We start from the raw sequence: 18,257 nt of genomic DNA, 5'->3' as shown, positions 1-18,257 counted from the left end.
AATATTAAAACAATGAGTTATCGAAAATTATGGAAAGTTTTGTTTCGTCGAAGAATTCAAATTCTGAGAAAAGGATGTTTAATAAATTATCAAAAACTCGGAAGTTTACACTGAGAAAAGTCATCAATACAGCAAAAAAACTGCGGGGAACAAAATAGTAAACAAAGCATTAAAAAGCTAAAGTTTAGAAGAAAAAGAGAACTCTCAATTTTAACATTTTCTCAAAACCATTCTTAAGCTCCGATGATTTCAGTAGGTTCCTCAACAGCCATCTCTTCAGCAGGCCTATCTACCTTAACACCAACATCTTCTGCTGTGTAGTCTCCGTGAATCTATAAAAACACAAGCATTCAATTTATATATATATATATATATATATCCTGGATAAATGATTTATATCATAACAAATGCGAGTTCATCTTCACTCACATCCATGAGCTTGCCAAGGTCGAATTTGGGTGCCTTGAGGATCTTGACTTTACGGATGAAAACGTTCTGAAGAGGGTAGATGCTCTGAGTTGCCTTTTCAATCTCCCTGCCAATAGCTTCGGGAATGAACTTAGCAACAAGATCCTTGAGGTCACATGAGGAGGCTTCCTTAACCATAATTTCACTCATCTTCCTGCGAATCTGAGGAATGCACAAAAAGACAGGTAAATTAACATTAAAGAGGGGAAATCAAATGAAGAAGGCAAAAGACTCATCAATAAAAGGAACTATCTTAGTTCAACATTAATAAAATATCAAAGATTGCAGAAATAAGACTCAGCGAAGTGACAACATTCAACATTCAAACCTTAGAGAAAGAGAGAGAGAGAGAGAGAGCAACAGATTCAGATAATAGCTGGATGAATACCTGACGGATTTGGCTGGATTGAGCATAGCAAGTCCTCTTGACCTGGTTAGCACGTCTCTTGGTAAAAGCGATGCAGAAAAGCCTGAGAGTGTAGCCATCGGTGGTTTTAACATCAACATGAGCCTCAATCAAAGTCTGCCACTTTTTAACCAATGACCTAAGTTTGTCAGTGGTGAAGTCCATGCCCTACAGGTGAAACAGCGAAAACTGTCAAGATCCCATCAAAAAAGAGGAAATGAAACCAGAACAGCAAATGTCGAGAAACAATGTTTGTCCTTACCCAGAACTGGCACAAAACGTTCCTGCCTTGGACATCTTCAGCTCTGAGACGGATCTTTCTGTAAGCATTATCCTCATCACCTTGAAGATCAGCTAGGGAAACCTCAAAAACTCTGTGCTTCAATCCTTCGGAGGCAATCTGGGAGAGTTTAGAAATTCGCATAACGAGGTTAGATAGATACAACGATCATCAGTCTCAAAGCCATCACATACAATACAAGACGACATTAAACTCTCTACCAGCTAATGCAAAACACTAAAAACGAATCCATTATAGGATTGCCCTAGGGTGATTCATATCAATTCAGTTGATTCTGAGAAGAGTCTTAACAGCCAAGTCATTTAAAGGAGATTTTAACAGAGAGACAGAGACATTACTTTGGTACCCTGAGTTCTGGAAACAAGTGTCTTTCCAACATTTCTACTGGTGAACATTGAAGGAGCCTTAACATCATACCAATCCTTCTTGGAGAAAGGGTCAACACTGCATCATTCATTTTCACACAACCATCAATAAAACAGATTCAAAAGCTCAATACTTGGAACATCGAGAGAGTCTTATCAATATGTCCACATTGTAAAGGAGATCAAAATTAAATTAAAGAATTTTAGAATACTTACAGCTTCTTCTTTCCTCCCTTCCGACCCTTGGAGATTCTCTTGTTTTTCCTACAACACAAGTACAGGAACACTCGCAGTTAGGTGGTGCTGAGATTTACAGATCAGATAGTAGAAACGAGGAATAATAATCTCAAGGGAAAATTACCCGACGGCCATGGCTGCGGATGATAGGTCTCGACGACGAACTGAGAAGAATCAAAAACACAGATAAAAAACCTAAAAATGCTTCTACGGCGCTTCTTCAATTTAAAGTCATCTTCTAGGGTTTGAGTTTGACACTCATATGTTTTGGGCCTATAATCGACCCATTACTGGGCTAAGCCTCACATAGAATGGCCCAATCGTTTTTTTTTTTCGTCTCCTCGTAACTCGTAACCTTGAAGTTACACAACAACAGAAAATACTCTGAGGAGAAGAGAAACAATACAACACATGAAATTATAGGATTTGTGAAAGTTTTGGTTTTTTTTTTATGAACTACTGATTAATAATACTGTAGTTATCTATCTGATTTTAAGACAAAATCATTTGACAAAGTTTGGTTCTTGTCTCGTTCGGATTGAATTTTGTTTAATTTATTATTTGGCTATTTGATTAAACTCATTAGTAAACCTTATCAGTGATTCAGTATAACCGAGAGCGAATATGAATAAAACTTATAAGCGAAAAAAGAACAGAAGTCTGCCAAGCTTTAAAACCAAAACACCAAAAAATTGTTTCAACTTTTGTGGTTTGAACTAAGAGATTTTCAAGCTTCTCAAAGCGGAAGAGAGGAGGTTGAGCTTGGCCGGAGCTTTTTGCTTGTACTCTCTCTCCAATGCAGTTGCAGCTAGAGACTGAAGCTCTGGTGCAGCCATGTCCTTGTCCTCTTTGTTCCTGCCTTTTGAGAGCTGTGCAATCGCTGATCCACACTGTTTTCAGAAAGATGTATCAGTCATTAGGTCACTGCAAACCAAAGTGGATTAAACCGGTATGAGGAAGAAAGAGGGTCTCACCAAGCATATTCCGAGAAGGGCTCTTGTGCTTTTACCACCTGTCAAGTCTATGGTTGCTGCATAGTACTTTCTTGCTGCAATAAGGTTCTCTAGTCCACCAATTGTGTAGAGAACCTAATTTTGGCGATTGCACGAAAAATGAGAATTTCGTTAGAGTTCATACATGATCAAAGCTGTAATTTAGAGTTCTGTAACAATAAAAACTTAGAAACTTTTGGATTGCAGTGCTAAAAATGCTCAAAGTTTCACAAAATACTTCGCTCTTCTATTGCTACTAACTTCCAGTGTCAGATACAATGTCTTAAACAGAGCAGGTCGTACAGTATATGACATTTTGAGGCTCTTTGGTGATAGCCGTAAGAGTATAGACAAGGAACAATTTGACTTCGTTTAATTAAGGAAATAAATAATGGGACTTACATCGGCATATGCTAGGTGGTAAAGTGGAAGAGTAGGCTGAGTTAGTATGAGCTCCTCATAGCAGAAAGCTGCTTGTTTGTACCTGTTATAGATTATAAATTAGTTGGGTTAATTGTTGCATGGTAAATTATAAGTAAAAAAAAGTCGAGTACAGAGGATAGAGAAGCACACATTTGCAAGGAAACATAAATTTCTGCAAGCTCTCTCCAGGCATCATGATCAGCCATGAATCTACATAAAGAAAGAAAAGCAGATACAGGTGATCAGCTGTGGTATGTTTTTCTAATATACTTAAATTAGTCCAGCTTGGGGTTAGTATTACTCACACTTCAAGATATTTGTTCAGATGTTCAATTGCTAAGGAAGGTTTGCCCTGTGCCTTGGCCATAGCCACCTTTCTTTTGTGTATTACCTACACATCGAGTTTTACAAACAACACTTATCATTTGGACGTAGCTTGTTGGTGGTTCCATGAAAGCAAAAAAGTTAAAGCTTACTTGATCAAGTGGATTATCCTCCAAAAGGCTCGTATACGCTTTTTCAGCCTCCTCCCACATTCCCTTTGCTTCTAGCAACAATGCCTCAAGCTTGCCTGAAATATATTACCAGGATTGGGATGTGAGCAAATGATGAAGTCCAACAAGATTGAAGACTTGCTCAGTTTGTCAAAAGGATTGATATTGCCTTACCAACACGTTTGCTATCCGGGAATTTCTTCTTCAGAACCTTGATGCAATTCTACAAAAACACAAATTTAGACTTTTTTGAGAACTCTAAATTCAATAAAAGAGGTTTAAACCTAAGAAATAGCATAACACATACAGCCTAAGATAACCGATGCAAGTTTGTCAACGAAGCCTGATCTCAAAATAGGTAATAGGATCATATAGTTCTCAAAGTACCAATGGAAAGCGTAAAGAAAATTCACCTGTGCAACATTAAGAGATTGACAGTCCATAGCTGCAATAGCTACCTGCTCATACAGGGTCCATTCTGCATAAAATAAAGGAAGAGACTTTTCTCTTTAGTTTTATCAAACAAACAATTTACAATTTCTGTAAAGTTAACAACAAAAATCATATCGAACCAGATTGGCAGAGATTCATCTAAATGAGTTCTTTTGAAACTAAAGTCTATGTTAAATTCTGAACCTGTATCAGCTAAACAAAATGCTAAACCTCACAAGTAAGGATGAAACAGTGAACAAATCAATCTAAGGACACCAGATTTAGCATTAAGCAGATATAAAAAAAGTAAAAAAAGTAACAGTAGGAAACGGAAGCAGAACCATAAAAACCAAGCAATGATTAAAATTGAATTACGAACTAATTTCGTTTAGCTGAAATTCATGATTTTTGCCGCAATTGGGTGGAGCACGATTCATGAAATCAACAAACACACTCTAACCCTCAATGAGTAACACATAAACAAAGTAGCAAAACCCAAGGAATTCAAAAATCAAACAGACCATCTGGACCAAGAGCAGATCGCTTCCCCGGATCGTTCAAGATCGAGAGACCATGCTTGAGCACAATCTCTGATCGGCGAACCTTGAGCTTACGAACGAGTGACAGATACTCCCAAACACCTCCTCCTCCATTCTCAACTTGATTCTCGAGTTGGTTTAACTGCGTCTCCTGCGTTTTCGTCACCATCTCTCTCTGTGCCTTGTGAATTTTGTGGATCTGTAATCTGTTGTTAGTGGGAAGCTCGCTCGATCACGAAAGTCGCTTTTCTTCGACAAAGAAGACATTGACATGAACCGGTTCGGTTTAATATCCGTACCGATTTAATTTAGAACATATTCGAATCCGAGTAATCTGGTTTTAAACATTTATCGGTTCGGAGGAAATCAAAAGCTCAATAACCGGGCTCAAGTCAATGGAGAACGAAACGGTGCGTTTAGAAAGCATTCGATTTCAATTGTCTTCTTTTGGCCCTTGCGGGGAACATAGGCAATGAAATTAAACAGAACTGTGTCGTCTTGTTTGCGTTTGCCGTCTCTGCTTAAACCCTACTCGAGCTTTCACTGGACAACGACAATGGCGACGACAGCTAAAAACGTTGAAGGTATGAAAACAGTAGATGAAGCTGACGTGGGCATCTCCTGTTTCATCTCCCAGCTCCCTGGCTTCCGCGGAATCCTCAAACAAAGGTTGTGATATCATTATGGTTGTTTCTTACAGATAAACATTCTTGTTCCATATAGCTTAGAGGATGAGATTAAGGTTTTCTAAGCGAAATATGAACGGAGAAAAGTTGATTAGAGCTTAGTGGTTCTGTAATTTCTATCAACTGTGTGATTCTTGATGTGGTTGGTACTTTATTTACATCACGGTTAACAAACGGATCCAAAGGAAGCACCTTTTTTGATAAATGAAACTCTTTGGTATATCCTGAGTTTTGAATTTTGAATTTTGAATTTTGATAATTATTACCTGAGTTTTGAATTTTGATAATTATTACCTGAGTTTTGAATTTTGATGCATGTACTGATTGTTTCCTTCATTTTTGTGTGGGTGTGTTTCGTAGATACGCAGACTTTATTGTTAATGAAGTGGATATCCATGGCAATGTGGTTCATTTGACATCCTTAGACTTGCCTCCTGAGATGGTTTGTCTCTCGCCTCATTTAAATTCACCTGTTGTATGAAGCTATGTTTATGTTTCGATTTTTATTTTTTAGTTTGTTTGTGCCAATTTCGTTGTTGTTTGTTGTGAAGGATGTGAAGGAGGAAGATAAAAACAAAAGTTCTGATAGTGAACCCCAAAACTATACTTCTGCAATTGAGTCATTCAAATCCATTTCCAATGCCACTGATGCAGAGCGTTTGGAAACATTGATCAATCAAGTCACCTCAGGAACTGATGAAATCTCACTTGTTGTTCTTGATCCAAGTTCTGACAAATCCATGAGAACGGTATTGGTTTTGATTACAGAGTTACATATCCTGTTATCAATATCAACTTTTGACTTCTTACTATATTTTATTTTTTCTTGTACTACTAACCAGGCTATCCACAACTTTGTTAAAGAGAATTTCAAGTTCCTTGTGACTGACACTGTCGATGGTCCTGATTCTACTTCAAAATGCATCCGTGTGCGAGTGAATTCAGGAGCCCATAACAACAGAGGTAATAGATCAAAGAAACGGAAGGAAAGAGGCGATAAACCTTTTGATAGCAGAGGTTCAGAGCATTGGCCAGAGCATGTTGGCAAGTTTCTCAGGTAACAATTATAAATCAACTTCTATCTGACATAAAATGGACTATGTGTTGGGACTAGTATATTAGTCTATCTTCCAAAATGTATGACCTGAATTGGATATCCTACTATATTGGTGTCTTGAAGTTACTGATTCAATAACAAAATAGTGCATTTTATGCTTTATGCACCATATAGTCTCTGCAGTGCCTTTATTTGATCATTACGTTTGAAACTGCAACATATGTGTCACTTGATTTATCATTGGTTTAAGTTTATAGGTTCCATCTGTACAAGGAGAACAAAGATACACAAGAGGCCTTGGGATTGATTGGAAAGATGCTAGGCGTTCAGGTGTTTCCCATCTTCTTCCGTATATAAAAGGGCTGTTTTATCTCAAGCCATTGTACTTTCCTTGCTAAGCTGTGTCGGTTCTTGAATTTTACAGCCAAAGTCCTTCGGATTCTCTGGAACAAAAGATAAGCGGTCTGTTTCAACTCAGTGTGTAAGTTTTTTCTACCTGTTTTCTTGGTAAGATGAGTTTAATATTTACAATGCATAATAAGAGAATGTTTGGGCATTTAGGTAACTGTTTTCAAACAGCAAGCTAGTAAATTGGCTGCGCTGAACAAGAGATTGTTTGGGATCAAAGTTGGCGACTTCTGGTAAGCCAACATATTCTTGAATGTTATCATTTTGACTTTATTGTTGTGGTCATAAACTCATAATGTTAATGATGACTTTTCAGCCGTGTCAAAGAGGGCCTTCTCCTTGGACAGCTCATGGGAAACAGATTTACCATCACGTTAAGGTGAGAATGTAACTGGTCATTGTAAAAAGAAACTCTATGATCGTCGATTAACTTCCAAATTTTCTTATTCAAGAACATTTTTATTATATTTCGGTGAGAAGGGATGAAAGATCTTCTTGTGCATGGAATATCTTAATAGTATAAATTTTCATATTTTTTCAGAGGAGTGGTTGCTGATTCTGAAGAAATTATAAAAAAGTCTGCAGAGTCCCTGGGGAAAGATGGCTTTATCAACTATTTTGGCTTGCAGGTACTATTCACCTGTCGAGTTGTAATCGACTTGAACTTTTGCATTGTAGTATTGGGTTCTGCTTCTCGGAAAAAGTCACTTAAATCTTACTAAAAATTAATATTTTCTGATGAATTGTGTATTTGTGTGACAGCGTTTTGGAAGTGGTTCAGTACCAACCCACCATGTCGGAGCTGCACTATTGAAAGGAGAGTGGAAAGATGCCGTAGACATGATTCTTAATCCAAGAGAAACTGATATCCTTTAACATGACCTAGTCTCAGCTACAATTGCTAATCCCCCTCAAAATCATATTGTGGCTCTACGAAATTAGGAACGCAGCAATGCATGTTTTTCTTGACTTCAAGCATTTTTTCTACAAAGGCATGTTGTAAATGATGCTCGAGAATATTACAAAGAAACTGGCGACATTGACGGGACTTTAAGGCAACTACCGCGATACCTCGTTGCTGAAAGAGCCATAGTAAGTATCCAGCTACTCCTGTATGGGTTTTCTCGTTCATAGGTTTCCATGATAATCAGTTTTAATCTTGGGTGTTTTGAAACAGCTGCAGTGTCTGAAGAAATGCCCTGGTAACTACCTGCAAGCTCTGAAAGGCATTCCCAGAACTTTAAGAATGATGTACGCGTTTGGTTCTTTATATAGCTGAAGTTCTTCCGGAACAGTTTGCCTCTTGCGACTGAGATATGACATATGCCAAGCAGTTTTTTTTTATCATACTTTATATGTGATTCTTTTCATGCAGGTACGTACATAGTTACCAAAGCTACTTATGGAACAATGCAGCAAGTCTGCGCGTCAAAAAAATATGGTACATCAGATTTTTTTTTCTTTATAAATCTTGGGCCGTTCTGTATGCAAGTCGATGTAGGTTTACTGCTCACTCATTGTTTTTCTTGTGGTCTGGCAGGGACGACCCAAGTTGTGTTGGGGGACTTGGTAAGTACAAAGGTAGATGCTGCAACAAAAATGGTTGATAGTTTGACATCTGAGCACAAGGAAAACAACGAAGAGGCATTGGATTGTGACCAGGTAGACGATACTGCTATTGTAGATCTTCCAGCTGAAAGGAGTGACCTTGTTAAGGTTAGTTTTTATTTCGAACTTTTTCTTATTTGGCCGTTCGTAGTTGATATTTTTTGCTCCTTCAGATTATGATGAGCTAATGGAACTTCGGGATTGAAATTTGATTCATGAGATTTCTGCATTGTCATTTTCCATATTCATAGATGCTTTGATGCATTTACATTCTCATTGGTATTTTGCTAATGCTAGCATTATTCATGTGTAATGCTTTCTTTTGTATCTTTAGGTTGCAAGTATAGAGGATTTGGAAGCTGGAACTTACTCAACCAGTGACATCGTCCTCCCTCTACCTGGGTAAGTTGCTGGAAGAATTTTTCAATACGAGTAGTTTTAACATTGTACTATTGAAACCTAACTTTCTCTTTGCTTCAACAGTTCAAGAGTCATTTACCCTTCCAATGACAATGCGGAAATTTATCATGATTTGGCAAAAAAGGTTTGTTAATACCACATTCAAGCATTCCCTGATTGTTCTCGAAATATTGAAGTCACTTATTCGCAGTGTATTCTTTCTAGAAATATCTCTGCTGATGAATCTATAAATTTTTGCGTACATTGTTCAGGACGGTATCAGCCTAACTGACAGCATTCACGGTGTAAAGTAAATTCCCTTGTGCTCTTTTTCTTGTAGATTTTTATGGTTGTAACTCTGCATCACCACGAGCATCTACCTTATTCTACTAATAAAAGTATCGTTTCAGGGAATTCTCGATAACTAGCATGACTGGTGGATATAGACGTGTATTCCAGAAACCAATAGACTTTGAATGGTACGCAGTGTATAGTTAGAACGTTCTCCAGTTTTGAAATCAGAGACTCTATGAGGGGAGACTAATTTCGCGGGTAATTGCTGCAGGGAGTTACTCAGTTACACTGACAGCAATAAACCATTGGCAGAGACAGATCTGGACAGGATAATCATGACAGTGGATAAAGTTGGATCTGCTGAAGAAGTTGAAGATGAATCAATGAATTCTGATTCTAACCCTGCTGAAACTGATTTGAAAGACCAGACAGAGAGAAAAGAGGATGAAAAAGACACTGGAAATCCAAATTCTAAGCAGACACAGATGGCGCTTAAAATGGCACTCACTCTTCCATCATCTTGTTATGCCACAATGGCAATCAGAGAACTGTTAAAGACGTCAACTTCTGTAAGTACTCAAACTGCTATATTTCTGAAATTCCTGAATTCACTTGAATTTGGTACTTTTACGTTTACAAATTAAAGTTAAAACATATTTCTTAACATCTGAATACTGTTCTTTTGGGGGATTTAATGGCAGGTTGCATATCACAAGACACTTAACTAGTGATTAACATCCGCTCCTCGTGGCTTGCACACAATGCGTATAATAAAGGCATTTGCTCTACAGTTTTACTGGTTATACTACTCTGTTTCAGTTGCTTTGAGGTCTTACTCTCCATGATTCTATACTGTCTGTTTTAAACATGTGTACATTCATGTATTTGTGCTGAAGTTCAGGAAATACTTTTAAACATGTGTACATTCATGTATTTGTGCCAAGTCTTTTCTTGAATTTCAATGTATCAGATACAGAGGGTCAGCTACTCATTTAAGAACACAGCCTAAGTAGTTAACTTTGAAACAATTTTCTTGACATCTGGTTGGAAAAACTGTTAAAAGTGGAATATTTTCACATCACAACAGGTTAGAATTAGAAATCACCCGTTTATCAATCTTCCAGCTTATTAGTAGTAGATTTCTTGAAGCTCTTGGACAACCAAATTGCTGTTTCTCTGGGTGAGACTTTACCTGGACCAAAGGGCCTCAACAAGACATTGAGCTCATCGTACCTCTCATCTTGAAGCAACCTTGCACTGAATTCAAGCAATCCCTCCAATGCCTCAGCCCGTTGCTGATAAGAACTAGGATCAAATCGTTGTCTCCTTACACCTGACGAACCCCTGCTTGATGCTCCAGCAGTTGCATTCTGATCAGATGATTCACTCCTGTTTTCCAGATATGCATCTTCATACACAGCCTTCATTATCGCTCCTTCTCTGTTTAGGCCTGGTTCAAGTGTAAATTTGTCTTTGGTTATTAAGCAGTCTAGTGGTGGCTCTGGAGGTGGACTGTAGGAACCTTTAGACGATGCTTTCTTCTTCTTCCCACGAACAACCGGAACAAAAGGCTCTTCCTCATATGACGCTAGCGGAAACTCAATCTTGTCAATTCTTGGTGCATTCATTGACACGTCCGGAGAATTAATCTGATGGAGAAAACTGGTTTTCGAAATGTACAGAGAGTCTTTGATTTCTTTTGCAGGTTTTCTTGAGTTAGGCATGGAGGCTCTGCGAATCAAAGCGGCTGGTTTTCGGTTTGTACGCTGTGATGAAACAGGAAGCTGCAACATATAGAAACCACCGTTCTTTTACTCTGATAAAACAATCAATAAAACCAGTAAGAAGAGCATTTTGGATGGATCACTTACTTGACCACGGTCACTCCTAGGCTGTCTCGGTCTCACAGGTGAGGCTGAAGCTCTCACTGGAACATACCTAGAACTCTTAGAAACCTCTGAAGTTCTATGAACACCCGTTCCTTCACCACTTTCATCTGTAGACAAATCCAGTTGCTTTGCACGGTTCAGATATGCGGGTACAGGTTTTTTTATGGACGACATAGAATCTTCCTGGTTACCCCTAAACCTGCTTGGACCAAAGCTATGGCTTTTGCCAGCAGGGCGCCTTCTCTGCTCGGGAAAACTGTTTCTCCTGGTGGATTCAGATTCTGGCCATTGCGCAGGCAATACATTACCTGCTGGATCATTCACCTTCAAATGAATCTTCTGGATATACGGCTGAAGCAGCGGTTGTCTGAGAAGCTCAGCAGCCTACACAGAAGAAGAGCAATGATGTTTACTGATCAAGTTTGTTCAGTTTCAGGTTATGACCATATACCAACGGACAGAATCAGATGACATACGCTTGGTCGGAGTTCTGGATTTTTCCGGAGCATACTCTTAACCAGACCTCGGCTGAAGAAAGCAGCACGCAAAATCAGTAAACTCTAATAGATCACACATTTAGACAAATAAGGTAGTAGACTTACAACGCAGCAGAATATTGTGCCGGAAGTGGAGGAACGATTGATCTGTTTATCCTGTTTATTAGTCCTTGCATGTCCTGCAACCATTTGAAACGCCAGGGACCATTAGGAACTTCTCATGAACGTAACCCGGAGGAACATAAATCTAACTTTTAGAGCTTACAAAAGCTTTAAATGCAGGTTTCATAGCTGTCATCTCATACATACAACATCCTGAAGAAAAGAAGATAGAGGTTCAGATGAATATATTCTTTCGTATCTTAAGCTAAAGGTTAAATATCTCAGCCATGAATGAGAAACTTGCCAAGCGACCAAATATCAGACTTGGACCCATAGGGTATATCAGCTAGAAGCTCGGGACACATGTAGCTTGGTGTTCCAACCACCTGGTTTTTCAAGAAGGGTAACGATCAAACCTGAGTTTAAAGCAAATATATATGTGAGATATTGAAAGTAACTATACTTACTGAAGACGCGAGGTCATCTGATGTTAAGACCTTAGCAAGTCCGAAATCGCCTGCAGAGATCATAGAGCCGATTTGTTACATTTTAGTCGATGTTGTCTTAGTCTGACTAGGAAAATGATATAATGTGACACATATGTTAAGCAACTCACCAAGGCGTATGTCTTGATCCTTTGTCAAGAATATGTTCGAACACTGAATGGATCAAAATAAGTTAGTTCTGTATCAGTATGGGTGGAGATTTTTCAATATTTTGTGTTGGTCTCCTGGACAATCATAACCAACCTTGACATCGCGATGAAGAATGTGATTGGCATGCAAGTATTCAAGAGCCAATAAGAGCTGAACAAGCCATTTGCAGAGTTTCTGATAAAACAAAAAAGAAGTTTCAAGAGATTCAGAATTGTGAGTATCAAATCGTCAGAATTGTATCAAACAAGTCTAGCAGAAACCTCTTCGGAGAAGTGTACGCCGTTGGTTTTCTTTATCGCGTCCGCCCTGTAAGGAAGAAGAAACAGGAGCAGCAGAGAAGTCAGTTAGTATATCAGAGAGCCTCTTTTCTAGCCACACAGGGGAAGACTGCTGAGAAGGAATAAGCTTACATGTCTCCTCCTTTGCAGTAGCCTATGATAATGCACACATAGCACCCCTGATAGCACACATCCATAGACAATAGAACTGGTTATATATTCAAATACTTAGTTCACGAAATGAAAAGATATGTGATAAATGATACCTTTTCAACCCAAGAATCTTTATATTCCACGATGAATGGGTTATGTATCTTTGAAATCAACTCCATCTACAAAGGAGATCACAGGATATTGTTACTCTACAGAACAAAAGTCAACAGCTATAGCTCAAGAATACTGTATGATCGGTTACAGCATATCTGAAAGACTATCGACATCAAACAATAAAGCAACATAAAAGGTCACTGTCATACAGAGAATCTTCAAAATGATTAAGATAACAACCTCTTGATGAGCAGATCTTCTTGTCCTACCAGTCTGCCGAGCAAGCCGGATTTTCTTCAAAACATACCTTTAGACAGCAAAGCAGATGACAAGAAAATTCAAAATCCGGAAATAATATTTACACACAGTCACAGAACCCTGTTTAGAGGTGAAGAAGGTACTCACAGTTTCTTCTCATTTTTATGTCTGACAAGAAGAGCTGACCCAAAGGAACCTTTTCCAATTTGCTCAAGAACCTCGTAATTCTCCATTGACAAACTCTGAGAATCACCTCCTTTTTGTCTTAATGTCGTCGACAATAGAATCTGAAATCCAAAGGAAGATACAAGATACATTTTATTGTCAATCTATCCTTAACAAACATGGTACCTTTCTGGACATTATAACTAAACTATCAAATAGAATGAGCAAAAAAAGTAGTCAATAAAACGGAAAAAAGTTAAAACTTTCTTTCTTCGATTCTTCTAAAAGTGTTGTCACTAACCAAAACCCAAAACCCACCAACCTTAAAAGTCAATTAGCCACCAAAACGGATTACTCTTTCCAGAAATTTTTGAAAATAAAAAGGTAACCCAGTCGAAAAAAATCGAATCTTTCGTCTTAATACATGCAAGAATTGAGTTTTTTTTTTACATGTACCGGTGTTGTGAAAGATGAAATCTTTTATGAGAAAAAACTACAGATTTCATTAGCTCGCATTCACAGAAATGAACAGCCCATCAAAATTGAGCCAGTCGATAACACAACATTTTTGCTAAATAAACAAGAAACCGTTACTTGGGTTCGAAACTTAAACAAGGAAAGAGGTAAAGAAAGAGAGAGAGAGAGAACAAACCTAAAACGGCGTCGTTGAGAGACTCAATCGGCAGATTTAAAAGATGAAAACGAAGAAGAAGTTGAGAGAGGAGGAGACAGTTTCTGCATTTCCTGAAGGAAACTACAGAACGGCACCGTTTCCGGAGAAACAGCAACGGTAGTGAAGAAGAGGCATTGGAAGGAAACGAAGAAGAAGAAGAAGATGAAGAAATTGGTTCGCCATTGTATGTATGTATGTATGAGAGACCTCTCTCTCTCTCTCTCACAGAGGAAAACGACAGATTTTGCTTAATGGGAAATAAGACTTTGTATTTTTCCTTTTATATATATAAAATTGAGACAACAATATACTTTATTATTTATTTAATCTTATGCTAATTATTTAATATCTGATTTTTACCCTTTTGTCTGAATGATGTGACTTTACTTTATTTATAAAAAAAAAAAAAAAAAATCGAAGTTTGTAGCAGAAAAAAAAAAGCATAAAATGACAAATTCGTCTTGGGATAATTTATATTAATTTTTGTAGTTCGTGCACTACGAATTATTAAATACTATTTGAGCAATAATTGAATAGGTCGCGTTCCCAAATTTTTTGATTTGAAAATTGTTCAATTCTTTTACTATAGACTAATTTTAGCTTTTGGTTATCGCAATAAGTTGGATTGTTTTGTTTGTCTTGAACTTCTTTTACTTAAAATAAATTAAACTAGAATTAAAGGATAAGTTATAACATTTCTTTATGCAAAAAAAATTAAATAAATAATGTATATAAGATGTCTAGAAGCAAGAGTCTCTTTGTTTATGAGCTTAAGTCTTCTTTAAATTTAGAAAATAGAACTAATACACAATTTGTAATTCCTTGTTTCTTCTTGCTTGCTTTGAAGAAAAAAAAAAACAGTGATTATAGGTTAATGTATCGATCAACAACAACAACAACAACAACAAAAAGGTATAATAGTTGATGCTTTAGATGATCTAAGTTAGATCCACTCATCCACATCAAGCACCGTAAGCATTGTGACTAAAACATGTATTCTTTATGGATCGTTTATGAATTTTCTAAACTGTCGTACTCGTGGACACATAATTCTTCGCCACTGTCCAACTCACGGTTAAGTCTTATCGATTTAAATAATTACGGAAATAGAACAATACTTATCCATCTAATCCACTCATGTGTCATGAGTCATGTCATTTCATTGAGATTACAATTACATTATTTACAGGCATGAAGTTTTTGTGAATAGCGTTGTCCAGTATTTTTAAATACTATTTATAAAATCCTTGTATATTTCCATTAATTATAAGTTCCCATTACAGTTAATTCAGATCTTATGTATTTCAGATCGTTCTTCATTACAATTCAGGATAGTTCAACTAGATGAATCTAAAATAGACATAACTTTTTGGTGTAAGTAAGTAATAGACTGTGTTACTGTTATTAGTAGTAAACCATAGTCCATAGATTAGATACATCAACATTTAACATAGTGGTACCCAACAACGTATTGAAAGATTTAGTCGCTCAAACTCATTGGCTGAGAAAACTGATAAATAACAAATGTAATTGACTAAATCATATCTTTGTGTATTCATAAGCACAATATAAAAATCGTTAAACAAATACTTCTCTATTGTTTCAAATCCATTTTTCATTTCGTAATAAATTTCTGTCTTACTTCACACCCACTTATTATTATACCATTGCCTTCTCCATGAAACTATTTATTCTAGAACTTTAGTAGTTTAGGGCAAAGGCAAACCGCGTGAGCATATTTAAAACCATAGTAACCACGTCAACGTGAAATCTATTTTTGTTTTTTGTTCTTTTTAAAAGGTCGGCAACAAATTTACAGAGATGTTCCATCCTGTATATGTATATTAGTTTTATATGTATCTCAGAAATATGGAATCAAATTGCAGGGATGTTCATTGTTCGATCCAATCAATTGTAGCTATATCCTCGTCTTGTCTTTTCACCATGGCCATCATGGGTGTGTCCTATATGGAAATAAATAGAATTGGACGATTTGAAAATACATACTTTATATGAACATATAAATAAAAGGATTATGGTCGAGAGGACAATACATTCACTAATTTTTTTAAAATACTATTGTTCCGGTTAAGCTGATTGATTCCAATTATTGGGATGAAACAAATGTATTTTTGATAATCCGGTTAAGCTTACTAAAAATAACTCTTCAAACAAAGTAATATAGGCCACGTAAGATAAAGAGAGTCCATAAACTAAAAGCCCAATATTAAAAATTTAAAGCCCAAAAGCTTAGAAAAATATAAAAGTTTTGAACTCCAAATTTTTCGGATTGTCCCCAAAGTTATTTCCTTTTCCTGCTCTTGACGCGGAAGTTATAAACCCTCACGTTTCATCCTTAAACCCTAAGCCTAAGACCAAGAAACGCAGAAGCTCTCTCTGGTAATGGCGGATCCGATGAACCCTAGCACCGGCGGTCAACAACAACAGAAGTACCGTCAGTACAATCCGTACGACGATCAAATCAATCTTCCGTACCGTCAGATCTACGAACTCCCAACTTCGCCTGAGTTTCTCTACGAAGAAGAAGCTACGAAAAAACGCTTGTCATGGGGTGAGAACCTCACCTTCTTCACCGGGTGTGGTTATGTCACCGGATCGGTTCTCGGAGCCGCCAAGGGTGCAATTGATGGGATCCGGGCCGCCGAAAGGGGCGAATCCCTAAAGATCCGAACTAATCGGATTCTGAACTCCGGCGGACTCGTTGGAAGACGCGGCGGGAATTGCTTAGCATCTCTAGGGTTGATATTCGCAGCTATGGAGAGCGGTGTTACGCATCTGAGAGACGGAGACGACGGTTCGTTGACTACTGTGATCGCTGGTTTAGCCACTGGTGTCTTGTACAGAGCTGCCTCTGGACCTAGATCCGCTGTGGTTGCCGGAGTTGTCGGTGGAGTTACGGCTTTGGCGGCGGTTGCTGGGAGAAGCACTGTCAAGCGATTCGTACCAATCTGATGATTTGCCTCAATCTCTCAAAGGTTAGGGTTTAAGAATTAGAAGAGGCTTTTAGGCTATTAAGTGAGTGAATCATTGCTACTCTATTTAGGGTTTATGAATTATCCTCTGTATAAAAAAAAAGTTGACATTTTTTATTTATTGATCTAATTGCCCAAATCCGATTCATTTTTATTTTGCTGATCTTGTTGAATGAATGCAAATCTAAATTGAAATAATCTCACATAAACTCAATTGGTAATTTTACAAAGGAGAAAACTTTAAAGATTGAATTTTTTTGGAACCTCACTCACTTGTTCATAACTTCAACACCATTCTTACCGGCGATAATAACAGAAGTAGCCATTCCAAGGAACAGACCATGCTCCACCACTCCTTGAAACTTGCCGATCTCTTTCGCCGCAGCGAATCCATCCTTTAAAGGATTCTTAAAATACAAATCAATAATGTAATTACTGTTATCAGTCACATAAGGCTTCCCATCTCCATCAACTCTAAGCTTAGCATCGCATCCAAACTCCTTAAACAGATCCTGCAACCTAATCAAGTTAAAGTTCCAGCAGAACTGAACCACTTCAACAGGCATAGCTAACCCACTTCCACCGAGTCCTTTAACGAGTTTTGTATCATCAGCCACAACGATAAACTTCTCAGCAACAGCTTCAACCATTTTCTCACGGAGTAAAGCACCTCCACGGCCTTTGACCAAATCAAGATTCGGATCTACCTCGTCAGCTCCGTCAATAGCGAGATCGATCCTCGGATGCGTATCTAACGCAACAAGTGGAATCCCTAGCGATCGTGCTTGTTCTTCTGTTCGTTTCGACGTTGGGATGCCGACGATATCGTAAAGCTCACCGGAAGAGAGAAGTTTACCGATCTGATCAACGGCGAATGCTGCGGTGGATCCAGTTCCAAGACCTAGAACCATCCCTGGTTTAATTGCTTCGACAGCTTTCTCCGCCGCGAGCTTCTTTAAATCGTCTTGTGAAAGCGCGACAGACTGAGCCTTGACGGAGAATGAAACAGAGGTTCTAGGAGAAGAGCCAGTGCGGAGGGCAAAAGAAGGAGTGCGTAGCGTAAGGTGAGATGAGGAAACGAAGGATAAGGAAGCCATTGGAGTCAGAGAGAGGATTGAGAGTGGTTGGAGAAAAAAAAACAAAGGTTGGGTTTTTGACTTTTGAGTGGAAGAGGAATGTCATAAAAAGTTTTGGAGTTGGTTTGAGGGTATAATTGGAATATTGCTTTTAAGGTTGTTGTTGTTGTTTTTGGGTAGGTGAAGATAAAAACCTGCTGATTCAATCAGAGTGTTTGATCGGACGGCGCCGTTTTGGTTTCTTTGAGAACAGAGTTATTATAAAAAGTCTTTTTTTTTTTCTTGTGTTTCGTG

At 37.9% G+C, this 18,257-nt stretch overlaps 6 protein-coding genes across 6 annotated transcripts; 2 read left to right on the top strand and 4 right to left on the bottom strand.

Moving 5' to 3' along the window:
• On the bottom strand, nt 62-2,006 carry LOC104764115 (40S ribosomal protein S3a-1). Its single transcript, XM_010487567.2, has 7 exons — nt 1,902-2,006; nt 1,757-1,804; nt 1,514-1,619; nt 1,137-1,274; nt 857-1,042; nt 430-630; nt 62-332 (listed from the first exon to the last, which is right to left on the bottom strand). The coding sequence occupies exons 1-7, from the start codon at nt 1,910-1,912 to the stop codon at nt 234-236; spliced, it is 789 nt and encodes a 262-aa protein (XP_010485869.1). The 5' UTR covers nt 1,913-2,006; the 3' UTR covers nt 62-233.
• LOC104764114 (ER membrane protein complex subunit 2) lies at nt 2,346-4,894 on the bottom strand. Its single transcript, XM_010487565.2, has 9 exons — nt 4,640-4,894; nt 4,100-4,164; nt 3,861-3,909; nt 3,669-3,763; nt 3,498-3,583; nt 3,343-3,402; nt 3,172-3,253; nt 2,752-2,865; nt 2,346-2,667 (listed from the first exon to the last, which is right to left on the bottom strand). The coding sequence occupies exons 1-9, from the start codon at nt 4,824-4,826 to the stop codon at nt 2,494-2,496; spliced, it is 912 nt and encodes a 303-aa protein (XP_010485867.1). The 5' UTR covers nt 4,827-4,894; the 3' UTR covers nt 2,346-2,493.
• Nucleotides 5,087-10,078, top strand: LOC104764112 (multisubstrate pseudouridine synthase 7-like). The gene is made up of 20 exons (XM_010487563.2): nt 5,087-5,326; nt 5,704-5,785; nt 5,895-6,092; nt 6,186-6,400; nt 6,658-6,730; nt 6,825-6,881; nt 6,962-7,041; nt 7,125-7,187; nt 7,350-7,437; nt 7,571-7,673; nt 7,797-7,900; nt 7,986-8,059; nt 8,184-8,246; nt 8,347-8,524; nt 8,751-8,818; nt 8,900-8,960; nt 9,088-9,125; nt 9,226-9,294; nt 9,381-9,678; nt 9,811-10,078. The coding sequence occupies exons 1-20, from the start codon at nt 5,130-5,132 to the stop codon at nt 9,835-9,837; spliced, it is 2,136 nt and encodes a 711-aa protein (XP_010485865.1). The 5' UTR covers nt 5,087-5,129; the 3' UTR covers nt 9,838-10,078.
• LOC104764113 (serine/threonine-protein kinase Nek2-like) lies at nt 10,081-14,119 on the bottom strand. The gene is made up of 15 exons (XM_010487564.2): nt 13,874-14,119; nt 13,204-13,343; nt 13,039-13,105; nt 12,798-12,863; nt 12,664-12,710; nt 12,514-12,559; nt 12,347-12,427; nt 12,214-12,256; nt 12,065-12,114; nt 11,902-11,983; nt 11,761-11,810; nt 11,601-11,674; nt 11,475-11,526; nt 10,981-11,382; nt 10,081-10,893 (listed from the first exon to the last, which is right to left on the bottom strand). The coding sequence occupies exons 2-15, from the start codon at nt 13,287-13,289 to the stop codon at nt 10,222-10,224; spliced, it is 1,818 nt and encodes a 605-aa protein (XP_010485866.1). The 5' UTR covers nt 13,290-13,343; nt 13,874-14,119; the 3' UTR covers nt 10,081-10,221.
• LOC104764110 (mitochondrial import inner membrane translocase subunit TIM23-3-like) lies at nt 16,170-16,980 on the top strand. Its single transcript, XM_010487562.2, has one exon. The coding sequence runs from the start codon at nt 16,298-16,300 to the stop codon at nt 16,865-16,867; it is 570 nt and encodes a 189-aa protein (XP_010485864.1). The 5' UTR covers nt 16,170-16,297; the 3' UTR covers nt 16,868-16,980.
• LOC104764109 (probable ribose-5-phosphate isomerase 3, chloroplastic) lies at nt 17,056-18,054 on the bottom strand. The gene has a single exon (XM_010487561.2). The coding sequence runs from the start codon at nt 17,982-17,984 to the stop codon at nt 17,157-17,159; it is 828 nt and encodes a 275-aa protein (XP_010485863.1). The 5' UTR covers nt 17,985-18,054; the 3' UTR covers nt 17,056-17,156.

Source organism: Camelina sativa, chromosome 19 (assembly GCF_000633955.1).
Source record: "Camelina sativa cultivar DH55 chromosome 19, Cs, whole genome shotgun sequence".
NCBI lineage: Eukaryota > Viridiplantae > Streptophyta > Magnoliopsida > Brassicales > Brassicaceae > Camelina > Camelina sativa.
This window is presented reverse-complemented; position numbering and strand designations above follow the sequence as displayed.

Excerpts from the sequence above, each read along its gene's own strand:
- LOC104764115 (XM_010487567.2), bottom strand. Across the intron at positions 1,620-1,756 it reads AAGGGAGGAAAGAAGAAGCT|TGTTGACCCTTTCTCCAAGA; the intron begins GTAAGTATTCTA and ends TGAATGATGCAG. Across the intron at positions 631-856 it reads AATCCAGCCAAATCCGTCAG|ATTCGCAGGAAGATGAGTGA; the intron begins GTATTCATCCAG and ends TGCATTCCTCAG.
- LOC104764114 (XM_010487565.2), bottom strand. The coding sequence starts at position 4,826 with ATGGTGACGAAAACGCAGGAGACGCAGTTAAACCAACTCGAGAATCAA. Across the intron at positions 3,910-4,099 it reads AATCTCTTAATGTTGCACAG|AATTGCATCAAGGTTCTGAA; the intron begins GTGAATTTTCTT and ends GTGTTTTTGTAG. Across the intron at positions 3,764-3,860 it reads CCCGGATAGCAAACGTGTTG|GCAAGCTTGAGGCATTGTTG; the intron begins GTAAGGCAATAT and ends AATATATTTCAG.
- LOC104764112 (XM_010487563.2), top strand. The coding sequence starts at position 5,130 with ATGAAATTAAACAGAACTGTGTCGTCTTGTTTGCGTTTGCCGTCTCTG. Across the intron at positions 9,295-9,380 it reads AAACCAATAGACTTTGAATG|GGAGTTACTCAGTTACACTG; the intron begins GTACGCAGTGTA and ends TAATTGCTGCAG. Across the intron at positions 9,679-9,810 it reads TGTTAAAGACGTCAACTTCT|GTTGCATATCACAAGACACT; the intron begins GTAAGTACTCAA and ends ATTTAATGGCAG.
- LOC104764113 (XM_010487564.2), bottom strand. The coding sequence starts at position 13,289 with ATGGAGAATTACGAGGTTCTTGAGCAAATTGGAAAAGGTTCCTTTGGG. Across the intron at positions 12,864-13,038 it reads GAAGATCTGCTCATCAAGAG|ATGGAGTTGATTTCAAAGAT; the intron begins GTTGTTATCTTA and ends TCTCCTTTGTAG. Across the intron at positions 11,383-11,474 it reads ATCCAGAACTCCGACCAAGC|GCTGCTGAGCTTCTCAGACA; the intron begins GTATGTCATCTG and ends TCTTCTGTGTAG.
- LOC104764110 (XM_010487562.2), top strand. The coding sequence starts at position 16,298 with ATGGCGGATCCGATGAACCCTAGCACCGGCGGTCAACAACAACAGAAG.
- LOC104764109 (XM_010487561.2), bottom strand. The coding sequence starts at position 17,984 with ATGGCTTCCTTATCCTTCGTTTCCTCATCTCACCTTACGCTACGCACT.